The 20960-nt window shown below is 39.2% G+C and overlaps 1 protein-coding gene across 1 annotated transcript; it reads right to left on the bottom strand.

The window, feature by feature from the left end:
• Positions 1-225: 225 nt before the first annotated feature.
• On the bottom strand, positions 226-16574 carry PKD2 (polycystin 2, transient receptor potential cation channel). The gene is made up of 14 exons (XM_066547947.1): positions 16384-16574; positions 13699-13832; positions 13090-13340; positions 12602-12826; positions 11453-11681; positions 9804-9974; positions 9212-9393; positions 8135-8255; positions 6209-6307; positions 5768-5889; positions 5015-5132; positions 4595-4758; positions 3664-3811; positions 226-2906 (listed from the first exon to the last, which is right to left on the bottom strand). Exons 1-14 carry the CDS (start codon positions 16475-16477, stop codon positions 2673-2675), a joined length of 2292 nt encoding a protein of 763 aa, XP_066404044.1. The 5' UTR covers positions 16478-16574; the 3' UTR covers positions 226-2672.
• Positions 16575-20960: the final 4386 nt, after the last annotated feature.

The following is a 20960-nucleotide window of genomic DNA, read 5'->3' as shown; positions in this document are numbered from 1 at the left end:
GAAAGCAGACCTGTGCATTTGCAGAAACACAGATCTGAAATAAAGTGTTAAAAAAGGACTGCTTGGGCAATGAAACAGTAGGATCAGCCCAGTCCACTGGGTTCATTTACACCCTCTATTCCCTTTATTAGGTAATCTGAGAATAGGATATGAGCTAAAAGTAACACAAATAAAATGCAGGATTCTTCATGTTCCATTATAAACAAACCAAGTGTAGGCACAATATTTGCTTTGTAGGTTATATAAAATATTTATTAGGAAATAAAGTGCTCATTCTTGATCATTGTAGAAGACTTGCATAATTAACAGCTTCCTAATAAGACCAAACACTGTACATTACTATGCAAAAAACTATACCTTTTTAGTAAGTGACAAATGATATTATAATCTAAAACTGAAAAATGCATCAATAAAATGTTTGTAACATTTATCAAGTGGCAATGCACTTACTGCAAGGCCCACTGTCCACGCACATGGGTACCCCATGGAAACTTACTGCACTTCAAGATGAAGTTTGTTATCAAGTAACGACATGTTACAGAAATATACCCCAACAAATACAGATATTAATGCAAACATTTTCATAATAAACATATAGTACAAATGCAAGGTGAACTGAGTGACTGAATTTACATTTTGAAAGGCACATTTTGGATATGAATATAAAGACAAAGCTCTGTATATTTAAATTGCTTTGGTATAGTATTTTATATTTTCCTTGCACACCTGATGGCCATGAGTACAGCTGGTGTTTCTCTTTGGTCTGTTTACAGTCAGAAATGCAGTTCAACACTGAAAAGCTTCCCTCAGAAAGGCTTCCGAGGTTTAATCTGAATGCCCTCACCCTACACAAATGCCCTACCCCCACTGTGCTGTGCACTGTTTTCACAAGTTCACGAGGACTCTTGTGAAAGGGTATGAATTTCTTCCCAATACAGGACCAAATAACCCATACAAGGACCACAACCTGTTCTCCTACATAATTCTGTTCCCAAGACACAGCTACTAAGAAATTCCAGTACTGAATTTCGTCCTCTACCAGCTTACATTAATTAGGTTTCTGTGCATATGGTTTCTCGTAAAGTCAAAAACGGAAAGGTGTGAATTCTATTTAGTTTTAGCAAGTTCCCTGGTTAGAGGAAAGGCACTCCACACATCCAGGCAATGCCATTGCAAGAAGGTATGGAACATGGAAGCTTTGCCTAAGCAGCACTCCCACAAGAATGAAGAGGTACTAACTGCTTGTTGAAACAGAAGGCACCAACATAACACATGCCACTTATACTTTGTTAAACTGGACTTTTCTCCTCTGCATACGCTACTAATGTGGTTGATTATGCAGCTTTCCATTATCTTTTTCACCAGCTCTCAGTCTTTAAACACCAGAACACTGCCATCTCAGGAAAAAAGCACAACTGACAGCCTTCCTCCTAAACCAGCATTCCACATATGGAGATACATTCCTAGGCAAAACTGCAAACGCTGCCTCAGAGCTCTCTATAGGAAACCAACAGAATTTCAGCGTTGCATGTCCTTTCAAAAATAAAGCTTCCATGACACAAAGCAGAGGGAATACTAAAAATACTAAAAATCAGTGATTGTAATATAAACACCTTCCCAAAGGAATCCTGTGCTGCACCTCGGCAGAAAAGTCTATGTAGAAATGTAGCTAACCATTTCACAAGCAGTTTAGTTAAATGTAAATACAGACCACATAGTTGAGATGTGATTAGAACTTCACATGGCACAAGATCAGATTTTCCCAACTGTCAGAAACTTCTCTGCCCCTTTCCCCGTCACACCCAAGGAAAACTCAGTGGTTTTCAATTTTGTGTGCTTTTAAATAATGTATTTTCTGCAAAGCAGCTGTACTTATCTAAGAACCTCTGGAATGTTTATCCTAGAAACACTTAAATCATTAAAAGATAGCTTTAAAAAACGGGCACTTTGCAACTTAACTGAAAATTATTATGTTAGTTGGGTGTGAAGAGGAAGTTCTCAAATATTTCTTGCTAAATGCTACTTATAATGCATTCAGTTTCTACCACAGAATGATGCAATTTACAATTGTACAAACTAAGTGCACTTTCTTCTGCTTAAAGAAATGTACCTCTCAAAACAGGAAAAATATTTTAAATTAAGTAAAATACTAAGTGTACCAAGAATAACTCAGAAAGACAAGTAGAAACTCATATTTTTTTTAAAAAGTGCTGTTTTATCTGTCAGCTGTTATAATGAATAAGACAAACTGATGCCATATTATTTTAAAATTTGCTTTTGAAAGCCTTTAAAAATTGTACTTTCCAAGAGGAAGCAGAAAATTAATAGCCTCTTAGTATGTCAGCCACTGCACATTATTTTGTCTGAAGCTTGCTGCCCTCGTGCAAGTGTTCCCAATAATATTTTTATGGAATCAGATTTCTGTCCTGGTAGATGTTTTCCCACTTGCTATCCATTCAGTTTCCAGCATTTTTGTTTCCAAGGGTGACACTCTCACTGCTGGCATTACACATGGCTTATGCAAGTCTGAAAATGATTTATGGAGTGAATATTTACTTTTTCCCACCAGTGAAAGATGGCCTCAGGGGTCTGATCAGAATGATCCCCTCATGCTGGGGAATTTGCTGACTGAATACTGACCTGAAACATGGGAATCACCTACAAAGCTCAAGCTACACATGGATGTTGTTCCCCCCATTTCCTGCTCCTGCATCAACACCATCTGACTGGGAAGAAGACGGCCGCGAGTTCCTGGAGCGAGGCTGGCCGTTCAGTCCCAGCGGCGTTCCCAGCCGATGGCTCATTTGAGACGCCGTGTCGTCCGACTCCCAGCGCTCCAGCTCCTCTCGCACCAGCTGCTCCATTTGTTCCCTGTGGATTTCACTGTTCCGGCCCAGCCTTTCATCCTAAACACATTAAAAGACACAAGCTGGAAGTGCAGCTTCCAAACTGAAGTCTAGGCAAAACCCTATACAACCACAAGAAATACTTATACCACTTGAGTACTTCCATAGGCTAACGGGGATACAGCTCCCACAGCAAACTGTTTTATTTCCAGGGATGAAATTAAACGCCCAGGCTGCCACCTAGTTGCACAACATATTCCACTTGGCAGATTTTAGCATCTACAGAAATAACACATTTCTCCCACTGGCCATTTCCAAAGGGCCCTCAAGGAAAGAGAGAGTGAAAGGGGAAGCAGCAGAAGTCAGGTAACCTCCGTGACAGAAGTGACCTCCCCCACCTGTCACACACAGTCCCAGAAGTAATAAAGGAGAATAAGAGCAGACTGGGCTGGATCCCATAGACTCTAACAGACTAGTCCACAAAAAATATTGCATTAATCCCAACAGACACCAAGGGATGGAGGGGCTGCTTCAGCAACTACTGAACACCACTGATGTCCAGATCATAGTTTTAAATGATGACACAGGGGTGCTGTAAGACGTGTTGTCATATCTGAATCTTGAATCATGTTCCCAAAATTTCATGTTTTAAATTTCATGTTTTCCTAACACCTAACTGAAATTATTCACCTACTGCCAAAGCAACCACCTCCTCTTTACCACCACTCCTTCAATCCTGCCAAGCCAGGCAGTAGGAAGAACTGCCAACAGAAAGGAAGACATTCAGGTTGTGACCAGATCACAGAGAGTTTCTTACCTCTGTCACTCCATCTAACAGCCTTCCCAACACATCTCTCCTTTTTAGCTTGGCCCTCTCCATGGCTTCCAGCTTCACAATAACAGCATCGATCTTGGAGACGATACTGCCAATGGAATGCTCCATGCGATCCACCCGCCTCATGAGTCTGGGGGCAACAAGTGGGAGCTTCAGTGACTCGGACATTGCCCAGTCAGCACCGTTCTAGCATGTCAACACCAGAGCAGACAAGGATGAGACATCACTGTTATCCAAGCACGCCTCTGACTTCCCACAAACCTACCATCCAGGAGGGCTAAGGTATACCAGAGCAAGAAAGTAAAACAGGGGCAAAGCACATGGGGGAAAAAAGTACATCTTGCACTCTGCTTTCACTGCTCTTAGGGCATCATCATGGAAATTTGTTGGTTCCAGTTATATAATTCTTTATTCAGCCAGTGTTGCTGTAATTAATTAATATGGAATTCTATCACTTCAGACAAAATACACACTCATGAGTAACTTAAATCTTATCAGAAACAACCATTAAAGCTCTCACTGAACTTAAAATAAACTCAAGGGTTTACTACTTAAAAAAACACAAAAGTATTTTCTGGCATTATTGTAACATGACCCTTTTCTCTGACTTTTCAGTGGCAAGGTTTTAAGAGCAGGGGTTTTGTTGCTGGTTTTTTTTTTTTGTTTATTCTGATTTTCTATATTCTAACCAACTCCCATGAGGCTCTCTAAGGCACTTCCAGTTCAGATATTATTTGAAAGCTACTAAAAGGAGTGACTTATGCACAACAAAATCCTAACACTTCCTTTTAAAAATAATTTGATTAATATCAAGGAGAGAGTACTATATAACCCAAAGAAGAAAACCCACAATAAAAAAAAACAAACCAAAACTCAACATGCAGATTTGTCCCCCTCAGAAGGATAAACTTACACTTGGAACTCTTCATAGGAAACCCCACTAGAACTGCTGCCCCTCCTCCTGGAGCTGTGTCCACTGTCTTCATCCTCATCCTCCTCAGAGTCATCCAAGCTCCGGGGGAAGCTGCGGCTGCTCAGAGGACGTGGTAGAGAGCTCCTATCCAGGTCCAGATCCTCCTTTGTGAAAACACAAGCCAGAGAGAGAGAGAAGACGTAAAAACCCTTCACCTGTACATGGGGGATGGTGGTGTCAAGGTCAAAGAGCTCCTGTCCTCTATCAGTTCCCCTGTGCCTTTTTACAGTTCTGCTCAGCCAGCCAGGAAAGACAGCAAAGTGAAGGGAGACAAGAGGATTTTTCTGAGGCAGGAAACCAGCACAGGGAGCAGACTGGCAGACAATGCTGGCAGCATCCCACTCCTAATGCTGAGCTCACCCTCTCTTTCTCCAGGTCATCTCTCATCTGCTGATGTTCATGCTCTGTCAATTCCTGGTCCCCATCCTGATCATATTTGGTAAATATTGCTTCAATCTCTGCATCCGTGTGCCCCTTCCTGAAAAGGCAGTAAAAGCAGTTCCTTCACTTTCCATTTTTCAGATGCTGAAAGAACTCTGTGTATTAGAAAACATTTCACTTCAAATAGACTTTCATCCTCAAGACAAAGACATCCCAGTGTTGCCTATAGATTCACAACACTGATAAAAACCCCTCAGTCCTTATTCTTCATTAGTTAAAGCATCAATCTTCCCAACATTGAACACTTCTCCTTCACAACTCCTTTCTATATCTCCTTGATTTGTACCCTTGCCTTGGACTCCCGACTGTCCACAAACTCCTGCAGTAGTCTGACAGAAACATTACCATTTCCTCAAAGGTCTCTGAGGAGACCTTTGAGGAAATGGTAATGTTTCTGTCATTTCTGAGGAGATTTCTGAGGAGAAATCTCTTCCTCAGAGATTTCTGTGTTTTTCTCCCCAAAACACAGAAATTCAAGGAGGTTGGGCCCCAGAGCCCCAAAAACCTTTCTCTGGTATGCGATGCCAACACCAGCCATAATGCGAGAAAAACACTCCGGTGTGTGTCTTTATCCACATTAGTGTGCTTCTGCTAGAGGAAAATCACATCAAAAAGTTAACATCACAAGTCCCTGGGTATACTATTCAAGATAAGAAGTAACAACTCCCTTACCCTTTGAGATCCTGCCGGAGTTCATCAAAATTGAGTTTTCCTCCACCTTGTCTCAGACTTTCTGAAATGTCATCAACAGTAGTTTTCTTCAATTTAAGTTTGATCATGGCTTTGTTATAGCCCTAAAAGAGAAAGTAAAATTCTGTTGTTTCTCATGAAACGAGATTTCTAGTAAGTTTATTGATTACAGAAATCAGCTACTGTATAATCTCATTCAGTGTGTTCAGTGTGATCATTCAAGGCAAAGTCTCAGATGACTGAAATATATTGTGATGGGAAGTTTTCACTCATTTAATTTACACTCAGCTCAGATTAATTTATTTTAACTGAGATGTGTACTCTCACCAGCTGCTGCCAGCTTTACTTTGTACAGTTTATATAGTATTTTATGAAATAAGTTCAGATGTGACGAATAAGATGTCAAACAAACAAAGCATTTACCTTCCTGATAAGGTCAGACAATTCCATTTCTGCCTTCTGCTGTGCCATATCTGATTTGACTTCAGAGTAGGTATCATTGATAATGGCCAAAAACATGTTCTGTTCATAAGAGAAAACAAAAGTGTTGAAATTTCAAATTTCAACAGGACTGAGCCCTACTACTCCTATGACCTTGTTCTGCAGACCTTAACATGGATTTTGTTTCAAAAGGCCAGAAGAAAATGATGATCTGTTTAAAATGAAACTAACATCCAGAGCTTGATATTGAAATATGATGCGCTGCAATATAACAAATTTTAATCAACATCACTGGTTATTAACATAACTGAAGAATTCCTTTCCAGAGACAGTTCACAGCTACACACAGAAGTGGCAGTAAACCCTGCAAAGCAAAACTTACACAGGTAACAGCTGTGAATTAATCCAGGCAAAACGGCTGGCAACAAAAATGCCTGAAGAATCAAGTTAACTACTCATCCTGTAATAATCAGCACAAAACAAATGTTCTTATCTAGTTACAGCTCTGCTAGCATTTCAAACTAAAGATAAAATCAAAAAGCTTAAAATCAGGCCCTTGGCATTTATGGCACCAGCTCTGGAAAGAGCTCTTTCTTGTACAGAGAAAGGAGAAAATATTGGTCTCACTAACTCTGTGCCAAGCATGTAACTTAATCAAACCATGCTGTCATTGCTGAAAGGCTCCTGCTAGACATGGAGTAAACTGAATTTGAATGACTGAATTACAAATTGCATATTCAAGAAGAGTTACTCAATTTACTGGCATGCTCAATGTAGAAAGGCAATGTTATCCTCTGTTTCCTCAAGGACTTAAAAAAACATGCTTTGGAACAGTCTTTCAGTGCCGTATCTTTATGCATTCATGCCCAACACCAGAGAAGTAAGAGGTAACTTGACAATTCACTGTTGTGCTATTTTCTGCTGCTATTTTGCCCAGCTTTGAGAGTTGGGTCTTTCTGCCCATCTTCCCTAACTGAATTTCCAGGTCTCAGACTGGTCTCAAGGGACTTGCATCAACATTTCATTCAGACAAAATGATATTAAAAAACACACAAATTATAGTGAGTATTTTGGATAACCTGCTCTGACTTCACCTTTCAGTGCTTTTCTGTTGCCCCTTAGAAAAAAAGAGATTTCTTTCCCTTGCTGGACACTAGACCATTCCTCTGGAACACTTTAGGTGCTACAAAGCAAATAGGAAACCTGCTTTATGTGAACCTTTGGCACATAGTGACACATTTGTTATTTTCCCATTGAATCCTGGTCCATCTCACCAAACATTTAAATTCCTCACAAAAGATTTAAAATTCTCTGCATCCTTATCAGTGAACTTCATCCAAGATGAAGTATTTTCCCACAAATAAAATCTGAATGCCATTCCTCCTCATCTCAAACAGTAACAAAAAGCTGCACTAAGTATGAGGGTCACTAAATAACACTAAAAATTATGATGATACAGAACTGCTGAAGAACCATGCTCTTGCAGCAGGCAAAGCTGTGTGGGGCATGCAAGAACAAAGCTGTTGTAAACCCAGCCAGCCACACATTAGAGCACTTTATGAATCAAGAGACTGCATGGAACAGTACAGCTACTTTTCACCAAAAGAGACAGCCTTGCTGTATCTGACAACCAGGCACTATTCAGATTTTAGAAATAAAATTAATAATAATAATAAATTAAAAATGTGGATCATTACATGAGAATGACAAAAAATATACTATGCAAATCAATTTTAAATGAGGAAAAACAGGAAAGAGTGTAGTGACCAGCCATGCAGCAATCAGGCCCCTTCATGGACCGTACACTCATCATTATCAGAAAAAGCCCCAAAAGTAGCAGGAGGAATCAAAGGACAAGTAATGCAAAAACAGCCACTGACACACCCCATATAAACAAAGTGTACATACCAAAAGAATGAAGAACATAAAGAACACAAATGTAGTGAAATAAACAGGTCCCAAAATTCGATTAGCTTCTTCAACCTCTGTGAAGTTGAAGTCTCCCAAAATTATGCGGAATTGAGTAAATCTTAAAAAACAAAACACATCCAGGAGTTGAAGAAAATATTACTGGAGCTGTGTAATGATTTTCAAACTATTTTATTCTAGCAGTGTGACTGATAGGCTGCAGAGAGATCTGCACTCTTGTAGCACTTTCTCAGGGTCTTCAAAAATGGTTAATCAAGCACATCTTATAGGCATAACCCAACTCACAGTCAGGTGCCACACACAGAACAAAACCATGGGGGTTATTTCTCCTTTTTGGTCACAACAGGAAGCAGAGCAAACTAACAATTACTACTGTGAAGCTCTTAGACCCACTCCCATCTTCCCCACACACATACAACCCCAACCCTCTCCCTCTAAGCCGGAAGAAGCTTGGCAATTTATGGTACCATCAGCATATTTCCAGTTCCTTGACTTCTCTGCAAGAAACTCCTTGCAACACTGCCCCAGAGTAAGGGAGCAGGGGAAATCAGTGACTGAACAACCTATTAATTTCCTCAGTTACAATCAGGTTGTGTTGCACCAAATCAATCAAGGAAAAAATGATTAGCAATCTTATATTAAGTCCTCTCTCTCTCTCTCCTGGATTCCTGATACTTATAAATTTTGTGGTTGTCTAAGATGGACTCTGAGTCAAGCAACTATGAACACCATCAGGAACAAACCTTATTATGCATCCAATATTTCAATAAGCATTTAACCACTGAACATGGAGTCATTGCTTTATCTAGGAATGTAACCAACCCCTGTAAAAATCATATCACACCAACCCAGCCCTGCCATTTTTAGCTTACTGCTCTGACAGCAATAACACAGAGATAAAAATGTTATAAAAATGTGTTTCCTACCAGGTTAACTCAACAGCAGTGTGCCTGCAGCTTATCTGCTTAGATGGACATCACAGGATTTGCCTCTGATAAAGTAACTGATTCACCAATGCACCAAAATCTTCTTTCCGTGTTTTATACCTGTACTTACATGCAATCTTGGAAAGTGCTGAAGTCATCAATTTGAGTGCCAAAGACAAGATAGGCCAACTGAGCATATGCTAAGAAAATAATAAAAAACATAATGGCAAAGCCAATTACATCCTTGACACAGCGAGACATTGTGGTGGATAACTGACTCATCGTTCTGTTGAAGTTAACAAATTTGAAAAGCTGTTAAAAGAAAAAAAACAAAGAAAAAAGCTGAAAAGTGAAGGAAGACAATTTCTTAACATAATTGCTCTCCACTCTTTTACATGAGATGTCTTGAACATGGCTAGAGACAAAGCAGTACCCAGTAAGAATTACTGACTTATCAATTGAGGAATAATAAAAACATTTCTTAACATGTCTGCTGACAAAACACAAGGACTGACTACTTTTTCTAGACTGAAACAAGAGCTGACTACACCTGTGGCAAATTACAACTTAGCTTTTCATCTGCAAGAAGTTATCACTGTTCTGACTTTCTCACATGATTGACTTTGAGAGAAACATGAGTAAACCTAAAATAATGTGTCTCATGAAACTCAGAATACTGCTTACATTCTAATGGTAGAATAAAGATGTGTGTCTTGAATTACCTTAATCCAGACAAAAAACACAGTGACTGCAGCAATGTTGTTAAACTGCATTTGCCAATATGCTAAGGGTTCGAAATTGGGGAATGAGTTCTGATCTTCCAGCAGCTTCTTCAGGAGCATATCGACAGCTGATGTCCTATAGATGTTAATTCCTATAGCTACCACAGACAGCTGAGGACAAAAGAAACACACAAATTTACAAAAAGTAATTACGGTTTTAAAACAAATTGTTTGAGACATTTATGTCAGATAAAGTTAAGATATGCAGAACTTCATGCATTTCACAATAAAACCATTATAGTCCTGGACAACAGACAAAAAGTCTGGGAGTAAAAAGATTTAAAAGTCATTTCCTTGCCACTGTTTGTGAAGAACAAGATGACAGTGGCACCTAGCAGGATTACAGAAGTGATGTTGTCGCAGAGAAGAAAATGTAAGGAAGAGAATATGACAACTCAAACAAAGGTGAAAAAGAACACAGAACAGAGAGACAGCAGTAGCCAAAAAGGTACTACAGTTTCTCTAGAGCACAGACTGAGCAGTATTGCCCAGAACAAGCAACAGCAAAGAAGCTGCAGTTTTACTACAGAGGTTTATTGCTTTCACTTCTGCAAATGGGCTGTTCATTACTGTATGTGAACACTTCACCACATATAGAGAGTCGTAAGTACATAATCCTACATTTAAACAATACCCCTCAGGCAACGCATAAACATAGAATTCTGACCTCTTGTGTGAACTGAATTTTACACTCACACTTGAATAGTCTTCACTGACTGTAACAGCAAAGCATTTTTTCCCTGCCCAACCTTTAAGTGTAAAAAACAGCAGACAGTTCATGTAAACATCCTCCTAAGCAGCCCTTCATTTACAAAGCACTGTGATGCAAGTAATATTTCCCTGGATTACAAATACTGGCTTCAAGACTTGAAACCTCTGATTAATCCAAGCCTGAAGATACAAAACAAGTATGGGACTGGAACTGTTTCAGCATTTCTGGCTTTGTATACTTTTGGTAAGCACAGCTTGATCTGAGTCCAGAGAGAATTATATTATGCAGCTTTATATCCAAAGTTCATATTTTCTGGCACACTAAGATTACTAATGTGCAACGCTGTCCACTTAACCTAGACAGCTGCTAGCACTCTACAATTCTGAGGCACTTCTTCAAACTTGGTATTAGCTGGTGAGTATTTAATACCAAGATAAATCTCCTCATGGTTCTTTGCAAACATATTCAAATCCAAGTCCCATTCCTTGAAATGTAAATCACTTCTTTAAAGCAGATGATCTTCTTATTTGAAAGCCTGTGCAATAGTCTGTACCATATATGTAGAAGGGAGGGAAAGTTTGTCACCTTCAGTAAAAGTCTGTATAAACAAAAACTGAAAATGCATGATGGACAAATACTCTACCTTTGCACCAGGCTGAAAGCACTGAAGACAGAACAACCAACTTTGTGAAACATACCAACATTGCAACACAGACTAAAATTGTCATATTCAGACTGAATAGCCTAATAGTCTGGAAGTATCCTTCCTAATGATGGTCCTGTACTTTAAAACCACAACAGGAACACTGAGTAATTCATGTCTCCTACAAAGTGCACTTTAGAAAGCAATTTTAGCCTGATTACAAGGGTTGCTTACCACAATGATAAGGATATCAAGGCAATTCCAAACACTTCTGAAGTAGCGCAGTCTATGAATGCGAATTTCTAAGACCTCTTCCACCATATAATACAGAACAAAAAGACAGAAGGACATTTCACAGGCTGCCAGGAAAAAATCAAAAGTGGAGATGTAATGAATCAGCCTCACAGGCTGAAAGTGCCAAGATGTAACCAGGCCTCCAGTGGCTGGAAATTCTATTAGCAACCTGCATTTAAAAAAAGGCAAAGAAAAAAATAATTTAATTTAACATGAACTGATGAAAAGCACTACTAAAGGACACTTGGGTTTATTTGTATAATTATCTAAATAATAGAAACAAACCCACATATGATTCCGATTTTTCACACCACACAAAAGTTGTAAACGTAACCACACTGACTTTTGACTAAAACTCAAAGCCTTTCAGGAACGGTGAGGAAACAGAGACTGAAAGATTTGTTTTCATCTCTGCCTGTTTCATTCTGTCTAAACCAAAGCCTGATGCTCTATACCCATGTATTTACTTGAATATGCCAACTCTCTAGAAAGGTCTCCTGCAAACTGCACCCAAGGCATTGTGTCACCAGGAAAGCCAGGACAGACTCCATGAGGAGTCTCACTTCTTTGACAGGGAGGTATGGCACTTCAGTTGTCTCTTTTACACAAAACATACACTCACCTATGTGGGATTCACATTCTCTGAACCTGAGAGAAGCAGTGAGAGAAGCAGAGAAAAGAATGATCAAAACAATTCTTATCTCATTCGCTGCTCCTGTGTTGTGCCAAAGTAGAATGCAATATGGAAATTGTTTACCCAAAGTGATGGTGTTTTGTTCCCTTGGCCTATCAGGGCCAAGCACACGTGCAGACTGTCAGTCAGCAGACAGTCACAAGATTCTGTGCAGTTGGGTGCTTGTGCAGATTCAGTTTAGATGTAATATAGTGTAATATAATATAGAATAATATAGTATAATATATTAATTAATTAGTCTTCTGATATCCATGGAGGATCCTCATCATTTCTCCGGGACATCAGGCAAAAATATCACCGATACACCGATGTCCCCAAAACAAAGCCATCACAAGAAAACCCCAGGTCTACAACCCACACTGTGCAACTGAACACTGTTGTGGTTCTGTTCATACCTGATCACACAGAACAGGTTGATGTTTGCATTGTACACAGAGAAATCAATGAAGGCTGCTCTGGTCCCTCTGTCCAGCCACAGGTTCTCCTTCAGGCTTGCAATCTGCAGAGCTGTCACTTCTCTGGTCCTCGAGAGGTCTTGGTAATAACCAGCCCCGCTGTATGTGGCAATCAAGCCCCAGTGGCTGCTGCCATTCAAATCCTTCTCATTGGTGTATGTCCAGCTAGTTCAGAAGTGAAAGAGAGCACATTGGTCTTTCCACTTTCAACTTACAATTAATAAAACAGACACCAACAAAACCTGACCAAAAAACATGCATTAGCTATTAAATATACTTTAATTCGGAGGGTCCTTGCTACAAAGTTTTGATGTAACCTCAGAGAAAGAAGTTACAAAGTTCCTTTGACTAACACTGTAAAATTAAGATAGAAAAATGGGTGACAAGTATATAAAAAATGAGTATGTATCTACAGGAATGCTACGTACGCAGTTCCATTCCGGAGTCCAAAAGGAGCAGTATCTTCATTAGCTACAGAATAGACATCATAGCAGTCTTTGATTTCCTCCTTTAAATCTTCAGGTATGGAGCACGAACCATTTCTGACTTTCAGCTGCCGAATGCGAGGCACTCCTAGGAGCAGGTTCTCGTAATAAATGAAGCTTTTGTTTTCTGCCATGGTTTTGTTGTTGTACCACATTTCCCAGTAAAGACCATCCAACAAAGGGCCTTCTGTGAACTGAGGAGGATGACAGAACTTCAGTTTGCATGCTGCCAGCACTGTTTTTGTAGATCTTCATTCCACAGAAGTGTTAGAATTGCAGTTAATAATTTCTCTGACATAAGACTTTACTATTACCTGCCCTCCAAAGACATCCTACAAACTTGCCCTACCCTGCCCCACCAACATTATTTGAGCTCTAAATTTTCACATATTAAAGGCCTACTTTGTTCCATAGCTTTGACATTGTGCACATAGATTTTCATGCACAAGCATGACCACGTTAGGAAAAAAGATTCTAAAGGTTAAATTTAAGGTTCATGACAATACCAGTAAACCACAGCAACAGAGATATAAAAACTTGGGTTTAGATTACCTTCCAGAAGTCATCCATTGTGGACAAAGTTTTGAAATCAGTTTTCTCTGTTTTTGACACAGGTGTTTCCAGGAAGAGCTGTGACATAACCCTTGTATAATAGTACATACTGGAACTCACTGTCCCATAAGTCACTGCAGAAGGTTTGGTAAGGAGTGAGAGATAAAGGAATAAAAGAAAGAGGAAAAAAAAAAACAACAAAAGCCTTTATTTGTTTTGAATGAATCAGGTTGAATTTGTACAGATTTTGTAGTGGAACTATTAAGCTCCAAAACAAAATCCAGACCAAGCAGCATTTATCTGTCAACTGTGATTAAAATACAAAAAGCAGTGAAGGTAGACTGATCGATCAATTTATAATACTCTCTTCTCCTTTCCACATCTCATTCTATTATTAATGCTTCTACCAAAGTAAACCTCAAGGAAAAAAAAGGCACAATTCAGCAGCCTGAAGAGAGGCAGGTGGGGCCTTTTTAGGTGGCTTGTGCTATCCAAGGCATGCATGGAGAACTGGCACAGATGGCACAAAGACCTCAGGACAACTATGCTCTGCTTGAGCAGATAATGACAGTCAACCAGGATACTGCAGGGCACTGGGAATGACATGGATTAAGCAATGAACATCCAGTACAGATGTGCAGTGCCTTTAAGAGAAACTCCCCACAGAAAATAAATGACTATATTACTCCTTTTCCTCACACAGGGCCAAAGGTATGGCTGAGGGCCACAGAGGATAAATTATAAAATGATGTACAAAACTAAGATGGGTTGAGGAAATAGTCTTTGGCATGGGTATTTATGGGGAATAAAACAGAGTACAATGGAACTGATAAAGGAGCCTGATATCCTAGGCCTGATCAAGCAGAAGCCTTGGGAGAGACAAACACAGATAAATTCTCCCTGGGCAAGAAGTGAGCAAGAGACATGTTGTGAAACTTTTGTGATAAGATAATGTTACCAGGTGATGTGTTGTCATGAAGAATGTGTAACCAATGGGAAATTGTTAGCAAAAATAGAATCTTAATGAAGTGCCATACCAGTAAAACCATATATAAATGCCTTATATTCTCAATAAAATGGGCTTCTGATCCAAGCTCAGATGCCCCTGTCTCTCCACTGCCGATAGGTATTGTTACCACCTGTAAATACTTGAACCACTCTATGGCTAAAACTCAGAGGAATCTGAAAGATTAGGCCTACACTGAACAATCACTGTCAGTTTTGGTAATTGTATAAAATTTATAAATTTTTTGCTTCCCTTAACATCCAGAGAGCAAAAACTATTTTTAATAGAGTTCTGCTGTGCACATGGAATATATCACGTGACTGTGCAATACCTGGATTCTCTCTAAACATTACTCTCCAAACAACAAGAGAACAAGAAATGCTCACAGCATTTAGCCTGCAGTGGGCAGCACTCTCCTAGGGCATGCCAAGCCATAGACCAGACTGACCTCCAGTTATTGCTTATGTGAAAAATAAAAAGGATACTTAAAAAATACTAATAAGTTAGCAATATCTCCAGATATTTAACACACTACATTTTTCCTTTATTCTGTTAGCAAAAATCTTTTTCTGTAGCAAAACAAACAGTTAACAGCCTGTTAAGAGTCAAACTTCTCCTGCTGAAACAAATCTCACTTTAAAGCACACCCCTTGCTGCAACATTTCTCCTAGTGCTACAGTGTGCCAGCCACAAGCACCCTTGCACTGCTTTGTTCATAAACCTTCTCTAAGCACTCTTAAATTACTCAGGAAGGAAAAAACCATGATATTTAATATATAAACATGCCTGCAGTACAACATCAAAACAGTTGTGTCAATAGTATAAAATTTGGGCTTTTTAGTAATTCTGTTACATTCAAGCAGAGCAGACAGTCTACCAGTGTAGTTTTGCCTTTGCTTTTCCACTCTGAGATTCCCTCTCACAAAAATTTAAAACAACACTTTGTTGTATTAAAACTGATCATAAATGGCAACTCAAGAGTCACCACCAGCATTTCAGCCATTTAGGGCAGAACTGCTCACACTAAAAACTAGAGACTTGAAACATACTGGCTTTCTAAAGATACACTAACTTAATGTGCAATTTTGTTGGTTTTGTTGGTTTTCTCCCTAGCAAACAAATAAAACAGATATTTTGTAACTCCACAAGAAGTTCTTTCTTGCATTGTAAATTTAATATTACTATGTTCTGTGTTCTTTAGTGTTATGATACTTCATATGGTATCAAGACAACAAATGGCACAAACCACAGAAGTCTCCAGCTGTGATCTGTATATAACCTTGCTAATGAACTTCAAATGTGGTGATTCAATTATTTGTCCTGGATGGCTAACTCCTCCTCTTCATTTACCATTTCTTCTCAGTGATTTCAAAAAGCGTAGCAGAAGTATTACACTGCAATGTGGTACTACAATAAAAAAATGCTCTCTAAAAACAAAGAATAGGTCTATTATCATCCTACCTGAAGATTCTAAGCTTGTTAAGATGCAGAAAGTAGTATTGTATATTGTAGTATTTTCAGTCTCAAGCTACAGCCCATGCGCAGAAAAAAGAGAAATATTTGATTCCAAGTATTTGCCTACCTGTCTATTTATTCTCCCACATCAAACAACCTCCTTTCTGGAATCACAACAAGCAGGTAGTACAGAACTGGATGCACGGGTGCTGAGTAGTACTTACAGACACAAAGGACCACGAGGAAAACCATGTATGTGATCAGCTCCCGTAAAATACTTTTCAAGTACTGCTCTCTGCTGGTGTTGCTCTCTTCCATGAGTCTTGTCCCCCACAGACCTTAAAAGGAAAAGGATATATATAATGATGTGCACAGATGTCTGGTACAGATACACAAGTGACATAGTAAGTGGTGTTGAAAGCTTAACCTTTGTCATTGCTGCAAGTTCTTCTATGGATTTTAAGTTTAAGAAAGACAAGTTTTGTTTGCAGACAGAATGGGGCCTGAGGCAGTATCAACTATCAATGAGATACCATAATAATTTAGGAACAGTTCAGCAGAACTCTAACAGAATCTTTAGAAGATTTGCAGAAATACTGTTGCTTAGAACCACATGGTATAAAAACAGATACAAGCATACAGAGACATGCACAGACAGCCATCCTTCAAGAAATGGAAATGCAGTGCTTTGGTATGTTATCTTTTGAACATGCAAATCATTGTTCAATGAATGAAAATGCACATTCATGATTGAGCCTTTAGAAGCAGTCTTAATTTTCTACATGAAAGGAGAATACTTGAGTCAAATTTATTTTTAAAACACCGTATGATAACCTTCCTCTCTCAGATAGGCAGGGGACATAGCAGGGATGTTGGTGAGCATTTCTGCATGGTTTCTTTCCCTGCACAACAAAGAGTTATCAATTAAACATCAGTAGCAGCCTAAATGAGCAATTGCTGTACAGTCTAGCTGTCAGCTTGAGCAACTGCATCAGCTGAACTGTTTTTGCCTGGTCCTCATTTCATATAATGCTTGACATTCCCAAAAAGACAGGGAGAGAAACTATTCAACTTTGGTGATCTCTTCCAAGTGAGTAACAAAAAAGCAAAAGGATCTTCTAAATAGAGTCTTTTAAAAGGAACAACCACCTCGAAACAAAATGCAGCTAACAATCACCATCCTTATTTCCTATGCCTAGTACAGAATAGAAAAAAAGCTGGGAACAGCTGCTGTTGCTCAGACTGTTCCCTTCATGGAGCTTCTCTACATTTAAACCTAAAGTAAGGCAATTTGACCTCAGTTTCTGATCAGTGAAAAAGCATTTAAAACTAAAAATTCACTCCTACAGAACTGCAGTAAACTTCCATCCTTTTCCCTAACCTTTCAAAACATCCTTTACCTTCTCAGTAGATGGAAATGTAGTAACCTCAAACTCCCTAGGAAAAATCCTGGGTCCATCAAACATACCACAGTAATTTGAAATGGAACAGTAACAAGGGACAGCCAAAACGCATTATAAACGTGACAATGAAGCATGAGTTCAGTCAATCTGCAACCACTGCTGTAAGGCTAAGACAATGGGCTAAGCTGCCTGCTGCACACCTTTGTTTGCTAACAGAGATGGGAATAAGGAAGCTCTTAACTCTACCTGCATAAATAAGAAAAAAAATGTCTTAGATGTTTCTTGAAGCCTTTCAGCTACCACATTTTTAAGTTGTGACATAAACCTGGAAACCTCTCTTGCATGGGCACAGCAAGCAGTAACAGTTTAAGCATTAATCTCTGTTCACGTGGTTTAATTGGTAACTTAGGGCCTTCCCTAGCGTCAGCCCCCAAATAGGAGAGCTTTTCCAAAGCTGTTCTTTAAGGCCAAGTTTGAAAATGTGCAGATAAAGACTGCAACTTTACTATGCTGAATGCCAAATCCTCCCCATTACGTCATTCTTGAAGACAAAAACACAAATCCAAGAACATTTACTGAGTCACTAATTATTATAACAATAAATTCAGCCTCTAGCACAGCACTACGTTGCACTATCAACCTTCATAATAAAGGCAGGAAGGTATTATGGAAGAGAGGAAGAAAAGGCTGGAAAAGCCAGTGAGCTAAGCTGGCGAGAAAGCAAAGTCCTGGCTGTCAGCAATTACTCACCAATAAGATATGTGGTGAGCAGAAGCAGAAAGTTTCCAAACTCAAACTCTGTCATATTAGACTACCATTAGAAATCAAGCAAAGAACAGAAAGTTACAGCAAAGAAAAAATCCAACTAAACAGCACCAGGGATCACACAACGATTTTTGTGCTTAATGAGCTAGCTTGGAGCTTTCATTAGCTGTAACATTTTTGCAATATAAATATATTATTTCCCTTTTCCCTTGTTAGAATATTGATTTAGATGCATCAAACATAGTAGAGGTAAGCAGTGCTGGATTTTACATCTGCTGCAAACAACAAAACTGTTTTGTTTTCTTATATACATTTGATATTCATCAACTTTTTGACATAATCTGTGTATTTTTATCAAATAAATCTGCAACTAGCAGTTGCTCATACTCATTCTGTATGTAGCTGTCTTCATGAAAGTATCAATTAATGAATGACTGGGACGGGTATTTTGTACCTTTATGTAACAATAACTAAGAAAACCTTTCAAGAAATGCCCAACACACATCAGTGATGACAGACATGAGGACATGGCAGCACTGGGTGACCAAGTACAGCTCTACAAGGCAGGGCTACCTTTCCAGGCTGGCTCTGGAAATACACCTTGTTTTTACCCATCAAAACTTCTGGTAACTTCCTCCTTAACAGAGTAGAATAATCAGTCCCTCTCGTCTCAGCATATGGGATATTTGCTGAAGAGATCTGTAAAACTAGAGGAACTAAAGGCATTTCACAAACATTCATGTTAGAATCTGAACAGAATCCACATAAAGAACCTCAGCTACTGATAGTTGCTTCTATTCACTTAGTAACTCCTGTTACAGCAATTAGCAAAATCCCAATACTTTAAATCCTCTCTGCATTTTTCTTTCATAACTCATGGCAAGTAAAGTGCAATCTGTCATTGAACATCCTTCAATACTAACTGGCATCTTTTCTGCCATGGTGACTCTATCACTTGTGATACCCAAAGGATTGCTCCCTCTTGTTAAATTCTGTCTAGTGAGATGCAATTCTATTAAATAAATCTATGCCAACTTCCCTGTAGTCCTTGAAATAAAATTGAATGCACCATTTCCAGTCTTCAAAGATACTCATGGATATCCATGGAATATCTATAGAACCGTGGAGTATTCTTCCCCATAGTAAACCCGCAGTTATCCTTCAAGTGCCCAATAATATGTCAGGCTTGCAATCAGCCCTTTAAACTGTGCAGCACAGGGATCACATTCTTCAGATAAGGGGTTACCTATTCCACAGAAGTACAGCACCCTGCAGCACCTTCACAGTACCGAAGTCTCACCCAGACATTTACTGTGCCCAGGAATTTATGGCAACATTCTCATCAAAGAGCCAGAAAAGGATCTGTCGACTACAGTAACTTTAGCTACACTGCCTATAGAAGGAGGTCAGGAATCAACAGAAACTGTTTTCAGTACTACTGCACAAATCACAACAGAGATGGAACAGGAGCAACACCTGCCAGGTCACCACCAGGTCACTCACATTCGCCTCATGTACAAACATTGCTGTTTTTCACCACAGTTGAAAACATGCACAGGAGGCTCCTTCTTGGCAACAACTAAGATGAAGGGAGCATTTGAAGTATCAAAACTTTGTAAAACTTTTTATAAAAGGACTTAACTTTCTCCATGTGAAGCAGCTCTTTTCCTAGGCAATTGTACATCTCAGCAATGGACTAAAACAAACACTCTACTGGAGACTCCAAACAGCACAGTGCCAATTCATGCACAATACAATTATTACTGGTAGTTTTTCCTGGTTATTCTGGTTTCTTGTTATGAAGTGACTTGGGTCATTGAACATGGTCCCTATAAAATCTGCTAAAAAGAAAACATGCTCTATTCCATAATCTCTGCAAGTCTGACTTGCATACCACTAAGATATTGCAATGTACAAGAGGGATTTCTTTTAGTGCAATACAGCCAAAGCTAGAGAAATCATTACAGCAAACAATCTTTGAATTCACATGAAAATCAGAGAAGGTACAAATCCTTCCTTAAAGTCAAGCTTGTTTTCATAGTTCCATTGATGCTGTGGCAGCCAGTAACTGTAGTACTATCTACTATCTTCAGAAAATCCACATTTCAGAAGAAGAATCTTTATTTTCTAAATATGGTTTGCTTTTTCTGCAGCTTTGTGCAGTGCCTTGGTGGCACCCGGACTGCCCGTGCGGTAAAGATTTTACCCGACACTTAAACCAACGCTCTGTTTAAAATCCTTGTAGTTTGAAGCTGACATTTTAAGCTTCTATGAAAAGAAAGGAGGGTTTTCAATGTGTTCTCACAACCTTAAATCCAAAGGACTCCCCATCCAGCATTCTCTCTGCTGCTGTCAAATCAACCTTGTACAAGGTGAGATCAGCAGGAAGTTACTGCAGTAAGCTTTTAATGACACTTCAAACGTTCACATGATATGTGCTCAGTTTTGCTTCCAACTCTGTCCCTGGTCACCAGCTGTGTAACAGCAGACAGCACTTGACTGTAAAGGGCAGCACCAAGGCACTGCACAATACTGCAGAAAAAGAAAAGTGAATCAAACACCTTCCCAGCAGCCCACTCTAAGTATCCCACCCCATCCTAACCACTTCTGTAGAATGGAGTATTGCTGAAAAA

The sequence above is a fragment of the Molothrus aeneus genome, chromosome 4 (assembly GCF_037042795.1).
Source record: "Molothrus aeneus isolate 106 chromosome 4, BPBGC_Maene_1.0, whole genome shotgun sequence".
In the NCBI taxonomy this organism is placed as follows: Eukaryota; Metazoa; Chordata; class Aves; order Passeriformes; family Icteridae; genus Molothrus; species Molothrus aeneus.
This window is presented reverse-complemented; position numbering and strand designations above follow the sequence as displayed.

Excerpts from the sequence above, each read along its gene's own strand:
- PKD2 (XM_066547947.1), bottom strand. The coding sequence starts at position 16,477 with ATGGAAGAGAGCAACACCAGCAGAGAGCAGTACTTGAAAAGTATTTTA. Across the intron at positions 13,341-13,698 it reads CAATGGATGACTTCTGGAAG|TTCACAGAAGGCCCTTTGTT; the intron begins GTAATCTAAACC and ends CATCCTCCTCAG. Across the intron at positions 6,308-8,134 it reads TTATGTTCTTCATTCTTTTG|AACATGTTTTTGGCCATTAT; the intron begins GTATGTACACTT and ends TCTTATGAACAG.